Source organism: Acomys minous (genome assembly GCF_964271855.1).
Source record: "Acomys minous genome assembly, chromosome: 9".
Lineage (NCBI taxonomy): Eukaryota > Metazoa > Chordata > Mammalia > Rodentia > Muridae > Acomys > Acomys minous.
This window is the reverse complement of record NC_140490.1, coordinates 81,898,414-81,921,415: the sequence shown is the minus strand read 5'-3', so window position 1 is coordinate 81,921,415 and position 23,002 is coordinate 81,898,414. Positions and strand designations below refer to the sequence as shown.

At 59.5% G+C, this 23,002-nt stretch overlaps 3 protein-coding genes and 1 long non-coding RNA gene across 5 annotated transcripts; 1 reads left to right on the top strand and 3 right to left on the bottom strand.

Annotated features, from left to right (window-relative positions):
• The first annotated feature begins 1,827 nt into the window (after positions 1 to 1,827).
• Positions 1,828 to 9,000, top strand: GIPC3 (GIPC PDZ domain containing family member 3). 2 transcript variants are annotated; one of them, XM_084796472.1, is made up of 6 exons: positions 1,828 to 2,306; positions 3,520 to 3,705; positions 3,831 to 4,011; positions 5,055 to 5,167; positions 6,484 to 6,578; positions 6,802 to 9,000. In XM_084796472.1, exons 1-6 carry the CDS (start codon positions 2,127 to 2,129, stop codon positions 8,810 to 8,812), a joined length of 2,766 nt encoding a protein of 921 aa, XP_084652598.1. In that variant the 5' UTR covers positions 1,828 to 2,126; the 3' UTR covers positions 8,813 to 9,000. The 2 variants fall into 2 exon arrangements, with proteins under 2 accessions (XP_084652598.1, XP_084652599.1); XM_084796473.1 differs by having other exon boundaries at positions 1,841 to 2,306; positions 6,484 to 6,565; positions 6,802 to 7,086.
• Positions 4,023 to 6,789, bottom strand: LOC311605766. The gene is made up of 3 exons (XR_014782074.1): positions 6,665 to 6,789; positions 4,548 to 4,646; positions 4,023 to 4,305 (listed from the first exon to the last, which is right to left on the bottom strand). It is a non-coding gene; the product is annotated as an uncharacterized lncRNA (long non-coding RNA).
• An 85-nt stretch (positions 9,001 to 9,085) lies between the features above and the next one.
• Positions 9,086 to 15,453, bottom strand: TBXA2R (thromboxane A2 receptor). Its single transcript, XM_084796535.1, has 3 exons — positions 14,707 to 15,453; positions 10,849 to 11,720; positions 9,086 to 9,839 (listed from the first exon to the last, which is right to left on the bottom strand). The coding sequence occupies exons 2-3, from the start codon at positions 11,623 to 11,625 to the stop codon at positions 9,573 to 9,575; spliced, it is 1,044 nt and encodes a 347-aa protein (XP_084652661.1). The 5' UTR covers positions 11,626 to 11,720; positions 14,707 to 15,453; the 3' UTR covers positions 9,086 to 9,572.
• Positions 15,454 to 16,899: 1,446 nt separating this feature from the next.
• On the bottom strand, positions 16,900 to 22,668 carry CACTIN (cactin, spliceosome C complex subunit). The gene is made up of 9 exons (XM_084796491.1): positions 22,419 to 22,668; positions 20,740 to 21,211; positions 20,024 to 20,119; positions 19,777 to 19,922; positions 19,040 to 19,317; positions 18,578 to 18,770; positions 18,126 to 18,245; positions 17,741 to 18,036; positions 16,900 to 17,670 (listed from the first exon to the last, which is right to left on the bottom strand). The coding sequence occupies exons 1-9, from the start codon at positions 22,595 to 22,597 to the stop codon at positions 17,180 to 17,182; spliced, it is 2,271 nt and encodes a 756-aa protein (XP_084652617.1). The 5' UTR covers positions 22,598 to 22,668; the 3' UTR covers positions 16,900 to 17,179.
• Positions 22,669 to 23,002: the final 334 nt, after the last annotated feature.

Below are 23,002 nucleotides of genomic sequence, written 5' to 3'. Positions count from 1 at the left end.
TGCTTCCTGTTTGACCATCCATGTCCACCCCCTGGGGCAGGAGCTGTTGGACGAGCTGTCGAGGATAACTCTGGCTCAAATTTGAGAGAGTCTGCCAGGGGGACTCTGTTTAATTAACGAGGTAGTGAGAATATCTTTAAAAACTTGCCCAGTACAGACAAACACAGATGCTGTGCCAAAGAACTGTATACCCCAAGTGTGTTCCAGCTCACACCCCAGAACCTCCAGGCATGACCTTATTAGGAATTAGGGCGGTGGCAGTGTAATTAACTCCAGTGAGGTCGTGTTGGGGCAGGGTGGGCACTGTGCCAATAGCGAGCGTCTTTTCGAGAAAAGGAAAGTTGACACAGACCTGTGACAACAGAGGCAGAGGCTGAGCAGGCCCGTGAGCCAAGGACAGCCAGGAGCTGCCAGAGTGGGGGGGGGGGGGAAGGGCTCTGTGCCAGAGCATGGGGGAGGGGACACCCTGATGCCAGACTGAGGGAGGGTTCCTGCTGAGTTGTGTTTTGTGACAAGTTCTCCTGTAGCCAAGGCTAGCCTGGAATTCACTGTGTAGCCAAGGATGGCTCCACCTCCCCAGTGCTGGACGGGTATCCCTGTGCCCAGGTGCCCCCCCCCGGCTCTTAATTTATTTTTATTTTATGTGCATTGGTGTTTGTCTGCACGTGTGTCTGTGTGAAGATGTCAGATCTTGGAGTTTCAGCCAGTTGTGAGCCACCATGAGGTTGCTGGGAATTGAACTCAGGACCTCTGGAAGAGCAGCCAGTGCTTTTAACCTCTGAGCCACCTCTCCAGCCTGCACAGATTCTCTCTCTTTTTTTTTAATATTTTTGTTTAATTTTTAAATTTATGTGCATTGGTGTGAGGGTGTCAGATCTTGGAGTTACAGACAGTTGTGAGCTGCTATGTGGGTGCTGGGAATTGAACTCAGGACCTTTGGAAGAGCAGACGGTGCTCTTAACCACTGAGCCAACTCTCCAGCCCCCCAGATTCTCTTTTAAGCGACCTACTTTGTGGCACTCTGCTGTGGGGACTTAGGGGACACATGTAGCCTGCACTCTTGCCCCCTACTCCCCACTTCACCTGGCTCAAGTCTACTCCACCACATACCTGGGGCTCCATAAAAAAGTAGCATTTTGGCCGGGGGGTGGTGGTGCACGCCTTTAATTCCAGCACTTGGGAGGCAGAGGCAGGTGGATCGCTGCGAGTTCGAGGCCAGCCTGGTCTACAAAAGCGAGTCCAGGACAGCCAAGGCTACACAGAGAAACCCTGTCTCAAAAAATTGGATTTTACAGTGGTTTGATCTTTATTAACAAAAATTATTTTTTGGGGGTGGGGTCAGGTTGAGACAGGGTTTCTGTGTGTAGCCCAGGTTCTGGAAGACCAGGCTGGCCTTGAGTTCAAAGATCCACGTGCCTCTACCTCCTAAATTCTGGGAATAAAGGCGCGTGCCACTTGGCTAACAAAAAAACATTTTTCCATGGATGATGGCACGCAACTTTAGTTCCAGCACAGGGGGGGCTGAAGCCGGAGCATCAGGAGTTCAGGCTCATCCTTGGCTACATAGTGAGTTTCAGGCCAGCCCGGACTACATAAGTCCCTGTCTCCAAAAATAATACAAACGTTCTTAGGGGAGAGATTTGGAGGTGGGGGCACCAGGTGGTCTTTGAAATAAACAGGTGAGCAAGAACTCACTGGGAGCTCTGGGGACTGAGCCCCAGAGGAGGGCGCAGCTTGTGCAAGGGCCCTGGGGCAGGAGGGAGCCGGTGAGGTAGGACGAGGAGGGAGGCACCCGTGGCTGAGCAGACCAGAGGGGCTCCAGAGCGGACAGTCAGGACCCGGGAGCTGCAGCGAGGCCTCTGGCTTGGACAGTGGGCTGTGCACGCAGCGGGAAGGGGGAGGGAGAGGGCAGGGGCGGGGCTCTCCGGGACGCCAGGACTGGACGCTGCACCCAGAGCCCGGGGGCCTCCCCTTGTTGTTCGCGGGTCCCCAGGGAGGGCGAGGCTGGCCCTGGCGGGCGGTTTCACCTTCCCCAGGGCGGCTCGTGTTCCCGGATCCGCTTACGCCCAGCTCGGCTGTCGTGGGTCCGGGGCGGGAGGCTCAGGACGCGGCGGACCCCGCGCGCCATGGACAGCGCTGCGCCCCGCGAGCCGGGGGCCACCGAAGCCCCCGCCCGCGCGCGCCCGCGCCTGGTGTTCCGCACTCAGCTGGCGCACGGCAGCCCCACCGGCAGGATCGAGGGATTCACCAACGTCCGCGAGCTCTACGCCAAGATCGCCGAGGCCTTCGGTATAGCGCCCACCGAGGTGAGGGTGGACCCGGGATCCCACCAGGGACCCAGTCTGCACGCCGCGAGCAAAACGGGAGGAGACCCTGGTGGTGGGATCCCCACATCCACCGAGGACCCGGTTGGCTAATGGGTGGCAGTCAGCTCAGTGTTTGTCACACTTACCTAGCATTCAGAAAGCCATATTCCATCCCCCCCCCTCCCAGGACAAAGCAGGTGTGGTGATGTCATTTCAACACTGGGAAGGTGAAATCAGGGGGACTGGGAGTTCAAAGTCAGTTATCCTCAGTTACACAGGAGACTAGAGGGCCAGCCTGAGCTACACAGTAGACTAGAGGGTCAGCCTGAGCTACAAGGGACCTTCTCTCTCTCTCTCTCTCTCTCTCTCTCTCTCTCTCTCTCTCTCTCTCTCTCTCTCTCCCTCTCTCTCTCTCTGTCTGTCTGTCTCTGTGCCTCTGTCTCTGTCTCTCTCACACACACACAATCACTTTTAATTAACTGAATTTAATTCTTTCCACTACATTCCTTTTTTGTTGTTTTTCTCTCTCCTCCTCCTCCTTTTTTTTAATTTTTATTTTGTTTTTCCGTGACACAGTCTCACCTTGTAGCTCTCTAACTGTCCTGGAACTCACTCTGTAGACCAGGCTGTCCTCAAAGTAAGAGACCCACTTGCCCCTGCCTCCCAAGTGCTGGGATTATAGGCGTGCACCACCACATAGTATGTTTTTAATTTATTATATGTTGGGGACACCCGACAGTCAAGTTTGGGGAACAGCTTGTGGGATTCAATTCTCTCCTTCCACAGGCAGCTCCTGGGGAATCAAAGGAGCTGGCAGGGGAGCCATCTTACTTGCCACCACTCCTTTGTTCCTTTAATTAAGATAATATCCCCCTTGGTAGCCCAGGCTGGCCTGTAACTCAGTCCGTAACCCAAGCTGGCTTCTGACTTGCCGCAATTCCCCTGCCTCAGCTTTCCAGCTTCTGGGGTTACACTCCTGAACCAGGATGCTTGGCCTTTTTTGTTTTTGGAGGCCCAAGAATCTCGGTCATCTTCCTGCCTCAACCTCCAGAGCGGTGTTGTGATGACAGACACAGAACACGCCCACAGTCAGGCCAGGTCCTCTCCGTCCCATCCCTGTGGGCCGCAGGTGCTTCTGGGAGCCGGCCTACCTCAGAAAGGTGGGCGCAGGCTTCCTCATGGCTGATTCTGAGCCCCTCTCCTGTCCGGACAGATACTATTCTGTACCCTCAACAGTCACAAAGTGGACATGCAGAAGTTGCTCGGGGGACAGATCGGGCTGGAAGACTTCATCTTTGCACATGTGCGTGGAGAGACCAAAGAGGTGGAGGTCACCAAAACGGAGGACGCTCTAGGGCTGACCATCACAGACAATGGGGCCGGCTACGCGTTCATCAAGGTGCCTGTGGGTGTATTGGGGCGACTCGGTGATTTATGTATGGTCTTGTCTGCGTCTAAGGAGACTCCCGGGGTGCCAGGGAGGGTGGCTTGGGCAGCCCCACGAGTGACTGTGATTCCCCACAGAGAATCAAGGAAGGCAGCATTATCAACAGAATTGAGGCCGTGTGCGTGGGGGACAGCATCGAGGCCATCAATGACCACTCCATTGTGGGTTGCCGGCACTACGAGGTGGCCAAAATGCTACGGGAGCTGCCCAAGTCCCAGCCTTTCACCTTGCGTCTGGTGCAGCCGCGGAGAGCCTTTGGTGAGGACCGCTGGGCCGTAGGCTCGCCTCAGGCCAGTGAGAGGCAGGAAATGGTTTTCTGAGAAATGTCATCTGAGGCTGCCCTCAGACGCAGTATGTGCCAAAGGACAACCTTGACCTGCTTTGCAGTGACGTAGAAGTTTCTCAAACTTGGCAATGTGAGCACCGATTTGGGGTGCTTTCTGTGTACTACCGCGGGCGTTTCAGGGTTCAGGGGCAGCGTTCCTGGCCTCTTTGTCAGGAGTTCCTCGTGGTTGGACAGCCACTCATGTCCCCAGACATCACTCGGGGTCTCTTAGGGAAAGAGGAATACACAGTGGGAAATTCTAGACAAAGCTCTACCCCTAGCCACGCCCCCAAACCCTCACTAGGGTTTTTAGGTGGGGCTCCACCCTGACCACGCCCCCAGCCCCCTCACTGGGGATTCTAGGAGGGGCTCCACCCTGACCACGCCCCCAGGCCCTCACTGTGGGATTCTAGGCGGGGCTCCACCCTGACCACGCCCCCAGGCCCTCACTGTGGGATTCTAGGCTGACCTTGACCATATCCCAGCTCCACTGTCCTTCAAAAGCCTTCTGGAGATTGACGCAGACAAAGGCTGAGTTCAATGTCAGCCTGGGTTACTGAGAAGGACCCTGTTTGCAAAAGGAAACATACAGCTGGGCGATAGTGGCGCACACCTTAGCACAGCACGGGAGGCAGAGGCAGGCAGAGCGCCATGAGTTCCAGGCCAGCCAGATCTAAAAGACAGTCCAGTGCAACAGAGAGAAACCTTAACTCAAACAAACAAAGAAACACACAAACAAACAAAAACCTGACAACAAAGCTGGCACGGTGGTGCACGCCTTTAATCCCAGCACTCGGGAAGCAGAGGCAGGTGGATCGCTGTGAGTTCGAGGCCAGCCTGGTCTACAAAGCGAGTATAGGACAGCCTGGGCTACACAGAGAGACCCTGTCTCAAAAAACCGAGAACAAACAAAACAAACAAACAAACAATCAGGAAAAACAGTTCACACAAAACAAAGCACATCTGTCCCCTCCAGATATGATTGGCCAGAGGAGCAGGGGCGGCAAGTGCCCTGTAGAAGCCAAAGTGAGCAGCGGGAGGGAGACACTGCGCCTGCGCTCTGGGGGCCCCGCCACCGTGGAGGAAGCGGTGAGTGACTGCTGGACACAGAGTGCTTGGCATTCAGTACTCAAGAGAGGGAGGGAGGAGGATGGTCACAAGTTCAAGGCCATCCTGAACTTCTGAGCAGGACCCTGTGTCAATTAGATAAAAACCCAGTTCTCAAGAGTCTGTTTCCCAGCCTGTGCAATGGGTACCAGTAGAAGGATGGGACAGGGACAGGCCACAGAGTCCAAGGAGTGCCAGCTTTAATTTTTTTAATTTTATTTATTTTTACTTTATATGTATCGTTGTTTGCTTGCATGCATATCTGTGTGTGGGGTGTCAGCTTCCTTGGAACTGTAGTTACTGACAGTTGTGAGCTGCCATGTGGGTGCTGGGAATTGAACCGGGGTCCTCTGGAAGAGCAGCCAAGTGAGTGCTCTTAACCGCTGAGCCATCTCTCCAGCCCCCCCAACTTTAATTTTTTATATTACATTTCTTTCTTTCTTTTTAAAGATTTATTATTATGTATACAGTGTTCTGCCTGCATGTACACCTGCAGGCCAGAAGAGGGCACCAGATCACATTATAGATGCTTGGGAGCCGCCACGTGGTTGCTGGGAATTGAACTCAGGACCTCTGAGCCATCTCTCCAGCCCCTAAATTGCATTTCTTTATTCCTTTACTACATTTTGCCTGTGTGTTTTGTGTGTGGGTGAGCGTGCAGATGGGAGTTAGAAGACACGTGGGGAGCGAGCTGTTCTCACCTTCACCTTCAAGAGGGTTCTAGAGGCTGAACCGAGGTCTGTATGCCTGTGAGGTGAGAGTCTCACGGAGCGCAGAGTTATAATTCTGTGTACTAATTGTACACGGTAATGGGTGTCCTTGTGAGACTTTCACACCTGTCAGGTGTGATTGGGCGCTTCCTTTTATGTCTCCTCCTCCCTCTCGCCTCTTTTTGATGACTCACAGTTTGTGCCAGGGGCCAGAGACCAGCGGCTATACCTCTGAAGAAAAGTGTCTCCCATACATTTTAGCTGTCTATCACACCTGGTGGTCACCCACCTCCTTCATTTTAGTTGTGTTATCTTTGTTTGGTTGGTTTGGTTTTCGAGACAAGGTTTCTCTGTGTAGCTTTGGCTGTCCTGGACTCACTCTGTAGACCAGGCTGGCCTCGAACTCACAGAGAGAGATTCGCCTGCCTCTGCCTCCTGAGTGCTGGGATTACAGCCGCGTGCCGCCACGGCCAGCGTCACCCCTAGCAACCACAAACCTGTCAATCCTGGTGGTGGTGGGAGGCTCGCAGCACCTGCCCTTAGCAACCACTAATGATTTTTCAATCCTGGGGGCGTGGCCTCCCGCAGCCCAGCGATGTCGAGGAGGAGGCTGCGCGCAGGGTGGACGACCTGCTGGAGAGCTACATGGGCATCCGGGACCCCGAGCTGGGTAAGCGGCGCGGGTAAGCGCGGGGGTCCCCAGCACGGGTGGGGGCGGGAGCACGTGCCCCCACATCCGCCCATCGGCCTGTCCTGTGCGCCTGCTCACCCCATCCCTCTGCTCCTGCCTCTCTTCTCCTCTGTCCTCTGCCGGTCCTGTTCCTCTGTCCCTACCCCTGGCCACCCTTTCTCTCTGTCTGCCCATCCTGTCCCTCTGTCCGTCTGTCTGTCCATCTGGCCCTGCAGCAGCGGCGGTGGTAGAGACCGCGCGGAGCTCGGCGGGAGCCCAGACCTTCGCACGCGGCCTGGACGCTGTTCTGGGCGAGTTCGCCTTCCCGGACGAGTTTGTGGTGGAGGTGTGGGCAGCCATCGGCGAGGCCCACGACACTTGTGGCTAGCCTGTGTGGGAGTCCGCAGCCCTGCTCCCAGCCCCCTGCCGCAGCGTCACCCCAGAACCCAGGACAGCCCCACGACTCGGCCCAGCTTCAGAACCCGGCCCAGTTCTGAGACCCAGGCCCAGCCCGAGGCCCAGCCGGGTTCTAGAACCCGGCCCAGTTCTGCCACCCCAGCCCAGTCAGCTTCTGGAACCTCAGTTGTCTCTGAAGTCCAGCCAGGCTTTGGATCCCAGCACAATCCTGGAACGCAGCCCGAAGTCGGCCCTGAGGCTCAGCGTGGCTCTGGCAGCCAGGGCAGCCCCAGGGCTGAGCCCTGTACTAAAACCTCTCCTGAATTTGAATGCCAACCCGGGCCTATCACCCAAGCTGGCTCTAAGGCCAGACCCAGTTCTAGAGCCCAGGGCAGCTCTAAAGACCACAGCAGACCTAGAACCCACTCCAGCTCTCAGGTCAGATTCTGCTCAGAGACCAAGGCCGCTTCCGGAACACAGACAGGCTCTGAGGGCGGGCTTAGTTCTAGAATGCAGACACACCCAGACAGAAAGCCAGGCTCTAGGGCCCAATCAGGTACAGGAACCAACCCAGATGCTAGAAGCCAGGTCATGGCCGAGGTCCAGCCAAGCCCTGCCCCACAGACACAATCTAGAACCCAGATAAAGAGCCATCCAGGCTCGGAGCACCATTCCAGCTCCGAGACCCAGCCCAGGTCTGAAACAGTGGCCACTGAGGCCGGTCCTGTCCCTGCTACTTGGAGGGGCTCTGGAGGACGGGCTAGCCCCAGACCCCAGGCGAGCTCCCCTGAGCCACTGGCTGATGGAAGCCAAGGCAGCTCCTGTAGCCAAGCACCTCCCAGACCTGTGCACAGTGCAGGCAGCCAGAGCCACGCTGCTACCCGATCCAGACTCAAACCCCAGCCCTGCTACCCAGCTGGGCCACCCCCCAGCACCTCCCAACGCCCTGCACCCCAAGCTGGATCTAGTGATGAGTCCCACTCTGAGGCCCAGCCAGGGGGCGCGAGCCAGCCTGCTGTGACAGCCAGGCCCCACTCCCAAATGCCATGTACCCCAGAAGTGAGGCCCAGCTCCAGGATGTCCCCGGACGCCGAGCCCTCCCCACCCAGAAGGTACACAGGCCCCAGGGCACAGTCTGACTCTGGGACCCAGACAGATTGCCAGGCCTGGCCCAGCTCCAGAGCTCTCTCTGGTTGGGCCAGCCAGCAAGGGTCTCAGCCGCGGCCGTTAGAGGGGAAGGAGCCCAGCGTCAGGTCCCTGCCTAGTTATGAAGGTAGAAACCAGCACCCGAAGACAGCTGGAGCCAGCTGTGTGCCCCAGGGGGACACAGGACAGCGGCTTGACTCCGGAGCGCGCTCGACCTCTAGAACCCAGTTCAGTCCTCTGGCTCCGGCATGCGCCCCAGCCCAGCCCAGCCCTGCAAAGGCTTTGAGTTCCAGCACCAGCCCCAACCCCGGCCCCAGCAGTTCTGGAAGTCAGCCCAGCTCAGGCGCCCACCTCCTCAGCTCTAGAGACTGCCGCCGCCGCCCACAGACCCCAGGCCTCGAGCCCAGACTGCAGCCTGATCCTCCGGCCCGATCTCAGTCGCCAAGCCCACTGCCCCCCAGAGCCCCCACCCCTGCCCCGTGCAAGGTCGCTGGGCCTCAAGATGGAACCCAGATTACAGCTGGCCCCAGACCAGGCCCCCCGGCCTCCCTCCTGGGCCCCAGGGCCCAAGTCCCCTTCACCCCGCAGAAGCCTGCCCTGTCTCCCAAGCCCCAGCTTGGCCTCCAGAAGTCCACTCCCCCCACCATATGCGTCACTCCTAGCCCCTCCCCTGGGCCTGGGCCCCGCCCCCATCCCAGCCCTTGACTCGACTCATCCCAGCAGGAGGGCGGGATGGTGGAAACTGAGGTTTGGGTTTCAGGGGCCTGGCAGCAAACCCCATGAAAGAGGATCCAGCCACGGAAGGCACAGGGGGTGGGAGGCTCCTGGGGACCTTGGTGGGAAATAAAGGAGCCTTGCACCCCCACAGCAGCCAGTCTCCCGTGGACTGTGGTTTGCCCGGAGCTGCAGGGGCAGGGGGAGATGGGGGGGGGGGAAGGGAGGAAGGGGGGCAGACGGACACAGGGACCTTCGCTTGGCTCGGCACCTGCTGTGTACCTGGCGCTCCATCACGTGGCCATTCAACCATTTATTGAGCATGTGTATTGGGCAGCTGTAGAGCAAACACTGGAGAGGTTGATGACCCCAGACCTGGCTACGGGGGGGGGGGCAGGGGGCGTGGGGGGGGAGACCACGGGGGACTCTTCCAACATCTAAGGCCGATGACCCTTGAGTCCAGAGGAACCCGAAGCTCAGTGTCTCTTAGGCCCTGGGTTTTGGCAGGGTGGGGGCTCCCCCAGGACAGGTCTCAGTTGGTCCCCAGCACCCCAGGTTCTCCCAGAATCCTGCAGGGCCCTCCCACATATGCCCCAGTCCCCTAGCTGACAGGGAGGGGGGTCAGGGAGGACCATCAAGGAGACATCTTTGGGGTTCACAGCAGTTAGCCCCATATTGGCGGCTGCTGTTCCTTAGTCCACAAAGCCTGAGATGGGGCACAGGCGATGGCAGTCGCCTGTGACACTGCCCTTCAAGGTGCACTGAGCGCGACCTGGGCTGTGCCCTGGGTTGGGGGCGGGCGCAAAGACAAAGCCGGGAGCCGCCGCCGGGAACTGAGCCGCGGAGGCAGGCGCCTGAGCACCGACCTGCGGAAGAGGATGTAGACCCAGGGGTCCAAGATCTGGTTCCACGTGGCCACACGCAGATAGATGAGCAGCTGGTGCTCCGTGGCCCGCGACAGCTGCCCAGAGGGGCTCAAGACCGGCGGCGTCTGCAGCAAGGTCTGGGCGATGAAGACCTGAGGGGGGCGAGAGTTGTGCTGTGTGACCTCGGGGCAGTGGGGCAGCCTCTCTGGGCGCTGCTGCTGAGCTCACAAAGGCTTTGAGCTCACGTCCTGGTTGGAGTGAGGGTGAGAAAGTAAATGTGGACTTACTGGGGCATCGAGGCAGGAATCTGCCCTGAGCCAGACTCCAACCTACTCCTTTATATTGGTTTGTTGGTTTGTTTGTTGTAGGGTCTTTTTGTGTAGCCCTGGCTGTCCTGGAACTGACTTTGTAGCCCAGGCTGGCCTCGAGATCACAGAGATTCCCCCCCTGCTCCCCCCACCTCTGCCTCCTAGGTGCTGGGATTAAAGGTGTGCGCCACCGACTCTGGCTTTACATTTTATTTTTGGACAGAGCCTGGCCAAGCTGCATCTGCTTGGGCCACATACCTGCTCTCCCAGGCCCAGAGGAAAGTCAGCTTTGTGCTAGGGGAACCTGTATACAGTTGGCACACAATAAATGTTTGCTGAAGGAATAAGGCAAAAACAAACAAACAAACAAACAAACAAACAAAAACAAAATAACCCTATGAGCATATACAGGGGGAGGAGGTTCCCCTCAGTCACAGTCATAGGGGAGGGGAGTAAGGGGAAAATGGGAGGGAGGGAGGACACAAGGGATGGGATAACAATTGAGATGTAATATGAATAAATTAATAAAAAAAACCCGTGTGTTTGGGGAATAACAAAAAAAACGGTGCTCATGCTAAAACCATCCTCCCCCCTACCAGCTGGGCTGTGTTCTACCAAGAGGACATCTGCACAAGCCGGAAGTCCATGTCCCACCCAGGGACATCGAGCAGCTCTCCCATTTAGAATGCTCTCCCCTGCAGTGCCTAGCTGGCGAACTCCTATTCACCCCTCAAAGTCCTACCGCACTGGGTACAGTCCCAGAAAGTTTTCCCTGTGCCCCTTGCAGATTCTAGAAGCCCCCAAGGGTCTAAATCCCTCCCCCCTCCCCGACACCCAACTAAAGGAGACTCACCAGAAGGGGCATCCAGCACACGGTGGCCACAACCATGATGCCCATGAGCTGAACCATCATCTCCACCTCGTAGTCCCGCGGGCGCTGCGCGGCCTCTTGCGTGCGGTAGACGCGGCAGAGCGTCACGACACTCACGGTGTTGAGCAAGAAGGACAGGCCCACGGACGCGCCACCCAGGAGCGCGAACAGCAGCCCAAAGGCCACGTCGCCGCGCTGCGCCCCGAGTGTCAGGAAGCACCAGGAACCGGGGTACTGCACGCTGTAGCGACCGAGCCCCAGCAGCGGCAGCAGCCCGAGCGTCGCGGCCGCAGCCCACACCAGCCCCACGGTGGCCCAGGCGCGGCGCGGCGTGGCCGAGGGGCGGGAGAACGGCCGCGTGATGCCCACGTAGCGCTCCGCGGCCATCGTGGCCCCCAGGAGCAGGGGGCACAACCCAAAGAACACCATGGCCGTCCCCATGAAGTGGCACAGACGGCAGCGGGGGTCGGTGGCCTGCCAGTCCAGGAGGGCGATGTGCTGCGACACCACGACGGCCCCGGTGACCAGAAGGCCCAGGAAGTCTGTGAGGACCAGGCCGCACAAGAGGATGAGGAAGAAGGGGCGAGACCCCCCGCCCGGCCGCGCCCCGGCCAGCACGCTCAGCGCCAGCAGGTTGGACCCCAGGCCAAGCGCGCAGAAGGACGCAGCGAACCAGGGCGACGCGATAGCGCGCCGGTCCTGTAGGGTGATGTTCAAAGGCCGGAAACAGCTCCCTGTGGAACTCCCGTTGGGCCACATGGCTCCCGGGCCTGCTGGGGTGACAGGGTCACCACCACCCCATTAGGTGCAGGTGGCCGGGGACATTCGTTGAGCTGGTACTGGCTCAGGCGCACCTGGGAGACAAGGTGGACTGGTCAATTGCAGGCTGGGGTGAACTCCTACACAGCCTCCAAATGTCCCAGGAACAAATGCCCTTTCTTTGAGGCAGCTTTCAAAGTTGACTGACTTGAACACTGCTTCCAACCCCCAGCCCAGCCTGGAACACTAAATCCTCCTGCCTCAACCTCCTGAGCAGCCTGGAGAACAGAGCTGCACCCTAACACCACCCAACCCCAGCCCCCGGCAGTCCTGGATTTGAACTCCAGTCCTTGAGCTGGCTGCATGGCCTCAGTCTCCCATCTGTCACCCATCCAGGCTGTGAGGTGGTGGGGACACCCTCCATGGACCGGTGTCCGCTGGCCCTCCCCTTCCCTGACGTCACCCTTATAATAAGGAATGGACCCAGAATGTCAAGGTCCATTTTGGGAACAAAAAAAAAAAAAAAAAAAAAAAGCTCAACGGCCACAGGTCCCCAAGGAGGACTCCGACACAAGAAGGGTGTGGGGCAGAGAGGGGACACAGGGACAGCAGGGGCACATCAAGGAACCAAGGTCTAAAAGTGAGACTGTTCAGAAACCAGAACCCAAACAAAAAACAAAAAAGCCCCAAAAGCAGAACCCTCCCAGCGCGGGGGAGTTGGAGGCAGGAGGATTGCTGTAAGTTTAAGCTGCACAGGGAGGGGAGAAGCGAGGAGGAGCCAAGACCAGAGTGAGGTACTGATGTCCCTGGGGTTCCTGTGTAGCCTGGGCTAGCAACAATTCAAGGTGATCCTCCTGCCTCAGCTTTCTAGTATGAATCATGTTTGGCCTCTTTTTTTTTTTTAATTTGACATTTATTTCCTGTGCACTGGTGCTTTGCCTGCATGTATGCCTGTGTGTGGGGTGTCAGATCCCCTGGAACTGAAGTTACAGACAGTTGTGAGCTGTCATGTGGTTGCTGGGAAGTGAGCCCTGGTTCCTCTGAAAGAGCAGCCAGTGCTCCTCATAACCACTGAGCCCCATGTTTGGCCTTTTTTCTTAGTTTTTTTTTGTTTGTTTGTTTTTTAAGTCATTCATTTCCGAGAGGGAGTGTGCAAGGGCACACCTACAACCCAGTGCGTGTGGAGCGTCGAGGACAACTTGGTGGGTGTTGGGTCTTTCCTTTTGCCGCACAGGTCTTGGGGATTGAACTCAGATCTTCAGGCTTGGCTGCAGTCGCCTTTCCCACTGAGTCCAAGCAGCAGCCCTTGGCTGCCTCTTTCACCACCTCCCCATCTTCCCAGCCTCTGGGCTCCGGGGGTTTTAACAGTTGGGCCATTCATGGGGTCAGGATGCATTCTCTGTTTTTGTCCCCATGTCCCCGCAGAGAGCCTCAATTTCCCCTCCTGTGAAGATAGCTGATGGCTAGAAACAATTACCCTTTACACCCACATCACACCAGGCACACAGTAGGTGCTCAGTTCTCCTTCTAACCCAGAATGTTCTAGCAGACAGAAAGGCTCAGCGATGTGGGGGCGGGGCTAGGCAGGCCCCTGGATGGTGTCACCCTGGCTCCGAGGCACTGGCACATACTTGAGTTTTTGTGTTAAGGTCCCCCTGGGACCAGTGCTCTCTCTTCCAAGTCGGGTTTACTTGGCAGACCCCCCTTCCTCCCTTCCACCCCAGTCCTTGGCCAAGCTGAGGACACCCGGTCCCTCACACCCGCTGTGCCTGGGAACAAAGCCCACACTACCTAGGGAAGCTAGAATCTGGCACTAAGGATAAATGGCTATTTCCAGGCCCTCTCTCCTCCCCTGGGGGGGTGGGTTCAGGTGATAATGGGAGGTTCAAGTGGCCTAGGGGAGACCATGCCGCCTCCCACGCTGGTCAGCAGCCAGGGCTGTGCAGCCCCTGGAGGCTCACTTGGTGTCCCTGTGCCACATCAGGTCTGACGGCCTCGGAGCAGAGAGCTTAGGGCCTGGGAACTTCGAGGCTACAGAACGTCCTGTCTGTCTGTCTGTCTGTCCTGGCAGACTCTCACTGTGCAGACCAGGCTGGCCTGGAACTTACCAAGATCCATCCCGGATGACTAGTGCAAGCTGCCACACCCAACCCCAGCTCTGGATACCAGGAGCCTGAGGATTCTGACTGGCCGGGGCATGGGGTGGGTGACAGACCCCGAGGAGATGCTCCTGAGCCATGTCCCCGCTACGGGGATGGGGTGCTCATCTTTGAGGCCCAGGCTGAGTGGCTGAGGGCCAGCCTTGGTGGAATGTGGTGCATGGCTGGGCTCCGAGCACCAGGCCCCCCTTCCCTCCCCCCCCCCAACCTCCCAGCTCATCCATCTCCAGCAAGCCTTGCCAGGGCCTCAGAGCAGCCTGGGCTCTTGTCACCTCTGTCACCTGTGGCTACCCTACACAACCTCAGTTTCCTCCTGTGCAGTGAATCTGCCTCCCCTGGTGGCTTTCTGCTTCCGAGCTCCTGAGACCCAGCCTGGGCCCCAGCAGTACCCACTGGAGAGCCTGTGCCCACTCTGCCGAGACCCCAACATCCAGTGTGTACACCCCACAACCCTCAGGAGCTCACCACAGGCTGTTCCTCCCAGGGGGCCACTTCCTGTGTGTCATAGCCCCAGAGAGCACATGTTATCCCTACTGCTGTGGGCTGGGCAGACGCTCTGCTTGGGCCTCGGTTTCCCGGTGTTTGATAGACGCCCCTCTTGGGGTAGGACAGGGGCCATGGAGGTGAGGCAAGAGTTCTGAGCTTTGGGCCCTGTCCCCAGCTCCATTGCGGGCTGAGCATCCAGGACTGGCCTTTCCCAGACACGGGGAGCCAGGAATCTCAGGTGCAACCAGGCGAGCTGCACTTGTCCAGGCTAGACCACCAGAGAAGTAATCGCCACACCCCAGGATCCCCTTTAGGGAACTTGGGTACCTGGCTGTTGTCACCACACACCCCAGCGGGATGTGGCTATAGCCAAGTGGCCAGTGGGTCGAGGCTGCCTTGGCACCATGATGTCACATTAGAGAGACAAGGGGCTCACCGGTAAGGTCCTCTGTGGTATCCCAGGCCAGGCAGAGAGAGCAGGGAGGGAAGTCCTTTGGGGAAACCAAGTCACGCTGGCTGAGGGCAGGCACCAGCAGAAGCCCCGAGGCTGTGGGTAGCTGGCGGAGTGCTGGGGACCCTCAGGGGCACAGGGCTGGGGGGGCTGTGACAGCGAGGCTCCATTTCCCGCCGCGCCCCGTCTCCATCTGTCTTTCTGCTTGTCTCGCCAGCCCCGCCCCCTGCGCTGGCCTCGCCCCTTAGCCGGGTGCCTCGCTGGGGTGGGAACCCGCGGGGCACAAGGGCGACAGAGACGTTGGTTGTTGACAGGCGATGGACAGAGGTCCAGACCCAGTGTGGGAAAGGCTGAGCGTCCAGATGGGGCCGGTCCAGGCGCCTTCCAGGGCCGCTCTAGCCTGACAGCAGGGGCCCCGGCGGAGCAAGGGCAGGCGGCGGGGGAGGGGTGCTGTGGGGAAGGCCGCATACCAGGCTGTCACTTACAGAGATGGAGCGGGGATGGGGGACCCCTCCCCCGCAGCCCTACTGCAGGAAGCCCTGGGACGGGCTGGGGGCTGCCAGTGCTGTGCTGTGCACCGAGGCTGGGAGGTGACCTTGGGCCTCTCGGGTTCACACGTTTGTAGAGTTCACGCCCTTGGTCCTGGTGGGGACCAGGATGCCTGGCCTGGCCATAACCCTGACCTGTCCAGGGTCAACCAGACGCCTGTCAGCAGCCGGAAGCCCCTTGCCTGTGCTCCGCCCTTCCTGTCTCACACTCCTAGGGCCCTCCCCGCCCATTCCAATATTCAGCCCTGAACCCTGACTTGCCTCCTCCTGGGTGAGGTGCCTCAGAAAGGCCCTGTCTCCAAAGCTTTTCTGGTCTCCTGGCTGGGCCTTGTCTATCCATTCCAGGAGCTTGGAACGGAAACTTGGGGATAGACACAGCAGGTTTCTGTGCTCGGGGATGCAGAGTGCATCCTTACCTTCCCAGCGCTTGGCTGGGAGTCAATGCTGGGGGGGAAAGGGCGTAAGGACTGGAGTTTTGTGGGATGAATGGATGTTCCTTTGGTCTGGGATGCAAGGTAGTGGCAGGGGTGTGCTGCCTTGTGGGGCTCTGACGGGAAGAGGATGTGCTCCCGCTGTGGATGGGGTGGGGGCTGTAGTACTCTCTTCCTCTGTCCCTTGGCCTGAGATAAGGACATGTCCGGTCTGGAGGATCAGGCAACAGTCAGAGGATACTCAGCTTTGTTGTGTCACTTTTGCAATGGAGGTGACACAGCTTAGCATGCATGGGGAAACTGAGGCAGAGATGGAATGTGATGCAGAGGCCACACAGGGCCACCAGGTGCAGCCTGGGGCTAGTCTCACCGCTATGGTTTCCAACCACAGTGTGTGAGGGCTAGGAGAAGCAGGCTCAGGACGTACCCCCTGTGGCTGTGGCTTCCGCCGAGGCTGGGGTGCGGTGCCTATTCTTAGCTCTGGACACAGCCAAAGGAAGGAAAAGGCTGGAGTGGGACTGAGCGGCAGCTTCTCTGCTGCATCCTTGCCAGGCCCCTCTATGGCTCCCGAGAAGGTCTGGTGCCCTAGGCTAGCTGGACCCCCTTTTGCAAGGGGAACTTGGGGGGGGGTCCCCTTACCTCCACATCTTCCCTGGAGGCTAGAGATTTTATAGCTTGGGGATGGGAGGTACAGTCCCTTCATAGCCCAGGTGGGGAAACTGAGGCCCAATATGCTGAGCATGACATCCATGTAGCTCCTGAGCCTAATATGGCACCCCAGCCCCCAGCTGAGTGGGACCATCAGGGACGGGGTGAGAGTTCTCTGGCAGAGACTCATGTCTGTCAGGCCCACAAGGTGGACAGGATCGATGGACACTTTGGGCTGCAGCATGCTCTGACTGGACACGCGTGTCCTACTGCATTCTCAGGCCCCAGCCTGAGGCCGCTGGGCTAGGGACCGGGAGTGACAGGCTGACCTGCCTCCCTCTCAGCCATGCTGGTACTTGGTGGCAGATCGGGGATGCAGAGCGGCATCCTTGGCCTCCTCCACTGGGTGCAAACTAGAACCCACCCCAGTGGTGACAGCCACACTCCCCTGATCCCTAGTCTTGGGGTCGGGTGGGCAGAGCAGACCCTGAGTCCTGACCTCCCCTGAGCACTTGGGTGTGGTGTCTACGCCGACTCAGACTCCAAACCACTCTAGAATAAGCTTTCTATTAAACGTATCAAAACCACACGGGGCTCTCTGGTTGAACAAGTCCGTGGAAACAACAGGGCATTCCTGCCACCTAAAGCAGTCTTGGCAGAGGGACAGTCAGGATCCTTTCCAGATGGCCGGGCCTCCATGGTCAGCACAGAGCTGATGACTACAGCTCGGAGGTGGCGCATGGACTCCCAGGGCTTCTGAGGGAGGCATCCGGGTGCCCTCGGCCCTCCTACCCAGGAGCTGTCCAGGGGACAGCCTGGCGGGGCTTGGCGTCACCGGCGGTATCGGTATCGCTTAAAGTGGAACCAGAGCTGGAAGATGCCGTTAGCAAACTGGCAGCGGAAGCCGTGCCTGTGCGAGTACTCCCACTCGCGGCTGACGATCTTGAAGGCAATGTCCTCGTAGGGCGGGCCAGCGTGGAAGCGCAGGACGGCGAAGTCGCGGTTGTCAGGACAGGCCTCCAGGAAGTACTCTGGCGTGGCGCGCTTGCGGATGAGGTCGGGGTAGAAGATGTTGAACTTGTAGCCCTGCACGATCTTGGGCGGCGGGTTGTCAAAGTCGTAGTGCGTCTGGTTGTACTTGTTCCACTCGAAGCCCGTGTGCACGCGGTTGAAGAAGCGCGGCTTGCGCGGCCGGTACTTGTCAGCCCACAGGTAGGCGCGCCCGCCCAGCGGCATCTCCACGCTGAACTGCGCCTCGTCCTGCCCCATGCCCTCACGTGCACGACGGAAAAAGATGTCCTCGGCGCTCTCGCTGGCGTCCCCTGTGAGAGCAGACGGGTCAGCTGTGTGGCCCCCCTCCCCCTCCCTCTCCCCACTCTGGGCGGCCCCCACCTGTGGCCTGGAGCTGTTGGCGAGACAGCTGCAGGCGCTGCAGGTCCTCATGTGGCTCCAGCACGTGCGCGTCCAGTGGCAGCTCATGCGCAGTGAGCAGCCGCGGGCTGTAGCGGCCGGCATCGTAGTCCGCCAGGCTCTGCTGGATCAGGTCCTCCTCCATCAGCACCGCCTCACCATCCGCCTCTGGCTCGGCCTCGGCCTCGGCCTCTGCCTCTGCATGTGCTGGAGCCTCCCCAGGTTCTGTGGGGTCCACTGATGGCCCGGGAGTGGGGGCCCGCTCCTCAGGCTCAGGGCTGTGCGGGGTGGTATCGGGAGAGGTGAGGCCCAGACATCAGACGCGGGCCTCTGCCAGGCCCACAGCAGCTATTCACCCCCCCCTCACCTGTGGGTGGCCGTGGGCTCCGGCTTGAGGATGGGGAACAGCGGCTCGCTCTCCACACCTTGCTCCTGCTTCAATTTGAACAGTTTCTGCCGAAGAACATCCTGGTGGCGCTCCCGGAGCCTGGGGACAGGAGGGCCGTCACCATCCCAGCAGGGCACGTTCTCACAGAATGGCCCCAACTTGACACAGTGCCTGGCCCACTGAGACGAGGGACATCAGAGTAACCAAGCCAAGCCGGCAGCTGCCATGTTTACACCACGGTGCCAAGCATGCACGGAATCTATATACAGACCTCTTGCCAGACTGGGAGGGGACAGAGGGAGCCAGGGGGGGACAAAGGGGGGAAAAGCAGGCCTGGAAGGGCGGAGACAGCTAGGGGAAAGGGGCCTGGGGAGAGGGGGGCACCGACCCCAGGTGCCCAGGTGGTCAGGCCAGCAGGGGCAGAGCCTCACCTGGCCCTGGCCATGTGTGCACGCAGCTGCTGCAGCAGGCTCTCCCAGTAGCCCATGTCCAGGTTGGGGCCGCCCGCGCGGATCTTGCCCTCGATGCCCTGGAAGATGACCTGCAGCTGGTTGTACGTCTTGCCCTTGAACACTGACTGCACGTCAGAGCTGACGGAGGCGTTGACCCCCTCCCGGCGCTCGCCTGCAGGATGATGAGCTACTCAGCATGGACCAAGGTCCCCTGCTGTCCACCCTGCCGCCCTCCTAAGCTGGCCTAGGTGGACAAGCCTCCAGGGAGCAGCTGTCCCAGGCTGCGGCCACTCCCTGGGGCTCCTAGGAGAGGCATAGCCGCTGTCCAGCATGTGGGGTGGAAGCGTCCTCAGGAGGGCGACCTTTTCCCAGCTAGCCGCTGCTGTGCCCGGCAGGGAGGCCTCACAAGAGCCGGGAAGATGCTGCAGGTGGCTGGCTCACCTGGGCCTTTGCCAGAGGCCTCCAGCTTGCGGAGTTTGGCAATCTCGTCCTCTGTGATGGTTGTCATGTCGCGCCAGAAGTCCACGTTCTTGCCCTGCTCCAGCTCCATGTACACCTGGATGTCCTCCAGCAGGTCCTCCATGTCGGCCACCGTAAGGCCGTTGAGGAAGGTGTAGGGCTCATGCATCTCCACGGCCAGGTCGTCGTCCTCTGCGCTGATGTACTTGGCCAGCAGGTCGATGGGCTTGGCCCGCCCGTCTCGGATTCGGATCTTGGAGCTGCGGGAGGTGACGGGGTTAGCAGGGTCAGGGCCGGAGTTCAGAGTGACCCCGGGTGACCCAAGACTTTCACAAAAGGCCTGGCAAGTGCTGACGCCCGGCTCAGGCTAACAGCAGTGTTGGACAGTCTCCTGTGCCTGGCCCTCGCCAGGGTAGGACAGCAGGGCTGTGCAGGGGCCCCCAACACATCTGAGCAGGGCTGTGCTCAGACGCCTTCAGTGAGCCCCCAACACAAAGGACAACAGCCCCGTCTCCCCACCAGTGCCCTTTTTGGGGGGGAGGGGATTTCGAGACAAGGTTTCTCTGTGTAGCCCTGGCTGTCCTGGACTTGCTTTGTAGACCAGGCTGGCCTCGAACTCACAGTGATCCACCTGCCTCTGCCTCCCAAGTGCTGGGATTAAAGGTCTGTGCCACCACGCCCAGCTCCCACCGGTGTCTTAAGAGGACACAGCCGCGCACCGCAGCTTGGCCTGCCGCAGGTGGAAGCTGTCCTCCTGCTCCTCCCAAGTCTTGAAGTGCTCTGCCTCCTTCTCGCGCTGCAGCAGCTCCAGCTCCTGCTCCCTCATGGCCTTCTCCCGCTCGCGCTCCAGCCGCAGCTGCTTCACCTGGGGCAGCAACACAGGCGCCACCGTGCTGAGCGGGCCCTGCATGCCCGACCCCCCGAGGGGCGTGAGGGGAGCCCCACCAGCGCGCCTCAAGCGCCCACCTTCTGCAGCTCCAGCCGGTTGTCCTCTTGGATCCTCTTGTTGCGTTCCTTCAGCTCCTTCTCTTCCAGGTGGCTGATGCCCTTCTTCTCCAGCGCCTGTGGGGCAGCCGCTCACTCACCCACCCAGGCCTGTGGGGCAGCTGCTCACTCACCCACCCGCACCTGTGGGGCAGCTGCTCACTCACCCACCCAGGCCTGTGGGGCAGCCGCTCACTCACCCACCCAGGCCTGTGGGGCAGCCGCTCACTCACCCACCCGCACCTGTGGGGCAGCTGCTCACTCACCCACCCAGGCCTGTGGGGCAGCCGCTCACTCACCCACCCGCGCACCCTGGCACGCTTGCAGGGGAGAGCCCCCACAGGCAGGCATGTCTGCTCACAGGCCAGGACAGCAAGGCTTTGGGATGCAGACCCAAACCTGCCTGGGATTTTTATGGTCCTTGGTACAAGGGGCTCCCAGACACAGCCTCAAAACTCTGCACGGCTCCTACAGCCCTGCTCTCACCGTGTGCACATGGTAACCATGAGTCACCCTGCAGGCAGCGTGGGCCACCTGGCCGTGACAGCCCAGCACAGTGCAGTGCTAACAGGGTGGGTGGGGGCCTAGGCTACGGGGCCAGGATGGCTTCGTGAAGGACAGGAGCCATGAGGAGCTGGGCAGGAGGAACAGCAACACAAAGGTGTGCGGCAGCAGGGAGGCGCACTCCTAACACTCACCTTGTTCCAGATGAAGGTGCCCAGCAGGTTGTTGTCCCCGAAAGGGTTGTCGGTGTTGGTGTAGCCCATGTACTCCTCGCCCCAGCCCATCTTCTCCCGCTTCCTGCGCTCCTTAGCCTCCTTCTTGGCCAGGCGCCGGGCGCGCTTCTCCTCCGGCGTCTCGAAGGCCTTGAGCAGCTCTTCTTGCTGCCTCCGCTCCTCCCGCAGCCGCAGCCGCTCCTGCAGGCTCTGCTGCCGGCTCAGGGCCAGGGCAGCCGCCCCAGGGCTCCGGGAGCGTCTTGGTGATTCTGAGCTAGATGCCGACGACCCTGGGGACCACGAGCGCCTGCGACCCTGCCGGGCCCAGAAGCCCCGTGTCCGCTCCTCACCGGAGTCAGAGTGCGAGGACTTGTCCTGTGCGGGCCACTGGGATGGCCGAGGGCTCCGGCTTCGCCTCCCAGACCTCTGTTCCCGGTCTCCATCTGAATCCGACCTACGGAGAACACGCCAAGGCCTGCTCAGTGTGGGCTGCTGCTGGGGCACCATCCTAGGTGCTGGGGTCATGTGACCAACACACTTGTCTTTGAGGCCTCACTTGTCCCCACACAAACTAGGCTGGCCTACACTGAGTTACAGAAGTCTCACAGACATAATAGACAACACCCCAAGGGACTAAGAAGGTTAATGAAGGTGAGGGGGCAGTTCTTTTCATTTTTGTTTTGTTTTGTTTTTTTGAGACAGGGTCACTCTGTGGAGCCCTGGCTGTCCTCAACTCGCTTTGTAGACCAGGATGGCCTCAGAGATCAGCCTGCCTCTGCGTCCCAAGTGTTGGGATTATAAGCATGCGCCACCACCACCCAGTTTCATTACTTTAAATATCATCTCCGTAGTGCTCTGCGTGGTGGGAACTCTCTTTACAGCTCAGGCTGGCCACCAACGGACAAAAATGCCCCTGTCTGTCTCCTTAGTGCTGGGGTTACTGGTGTGTACCGTACCATCAAGTCCCACTGAGATGACAGGTCGAAGGGACGAGGAATGACAGATGAGGCCCAACGGGTGGATTCTCTGACATCCTGGGAACCATGAAAGAGGAAAAAGCACTACCAGGTAATATTTCGAGGACACCAGTTCTAATCTCCAGCACCCACAAAAGAAGCGCTAAATGTGACTGTTTAAGACTGAAACCTCAGGTCGGGCATAGTGGCGCCCGCGTATAATCCCAGCACTCGGGAGGCAGAGGCAGGCGGATCACTGTGAGTTCGAGGCCAGCCTGGTCTACAAAGCGAGTCCAGGACAGCCAGGGCTACACAGAGAGACCCTGTCTTGAAAAACCAAAAAAAAAAGGGGGGGGCTGTAACCTCAGTGTCCGGGTTAGCCTTTTGTCAACTTGTGAGACAGGCCACAGCCACTTAAGAAGAAACTTCCACTGAGCAGAAATAACAATGAAGAAACGCAAAAAAAAAAAAAAAAAAGTCTTTAACGACGAGGCGACAGCCGTTGGCGCATGCCTGGTAATCCCATGCACTGCAGAGGCTGAGGCAGGAGCCAGCCTGGGCTACACAGCGAGTTCCAGGCCAGCCTGGGCTGTGCCTGTGGATGGACGGGCGGCAGGTGCGTCCACCTCAGTCCGTTGCTCCCACGTCCCGGGGTCCCGCCCGCCCCTCAGCTCCCAGGCCGGACGCCGCCCCCGGGACGCTCACCCGCGGCCCCGGCTCCGCCGCCTGCGTTCGCGCCGCCCCTCGTGCTCTCGCCGCCTCCGGCTCCTCCGCCCATGGCTGCGGCTGCGGCTGCGGCTGCGGCTGCGGCTGCGGCTGCGGCTCCGCTTCCTCCGACCCCTGCGACCCGCGGACCGTGAGCGCGAGCGACTGTCACGACCCATTAAGCGGTCCGCGCCGCGCAGGCGTAAACAACCAGGGCCTTGGCGTCGGGGGCTTCCCTTTGTCGCGGCGCGCTCGGGGCTGCCAGGAAGGCGCCTGATCCCGGAGGACCGACTTAGTCTCTCTGTCCCCGCCCTCCAGGAACACCACAACCCGATATTTCTCTTGGATTCTCAAGTCAGGCGCGCATGATGGACTCCGAATGGGTCGCCGTCACACCGAGCGGGAGACTCTCCGTTCAGGCAGTGAAGTAGACTGACCTAGGCGGGTCCTAGCGCTGGGGGCCAGGCATGTGGGGGGGGGGCGGAGGCGGAACCCGGAAGAGCCGATTACAGGAAAGAAGTGGAGCCGGGTGGGCGGGGCTTACGGAGATGGATGCTGAAGGAACCAGGAATCCTGCTGAGGCT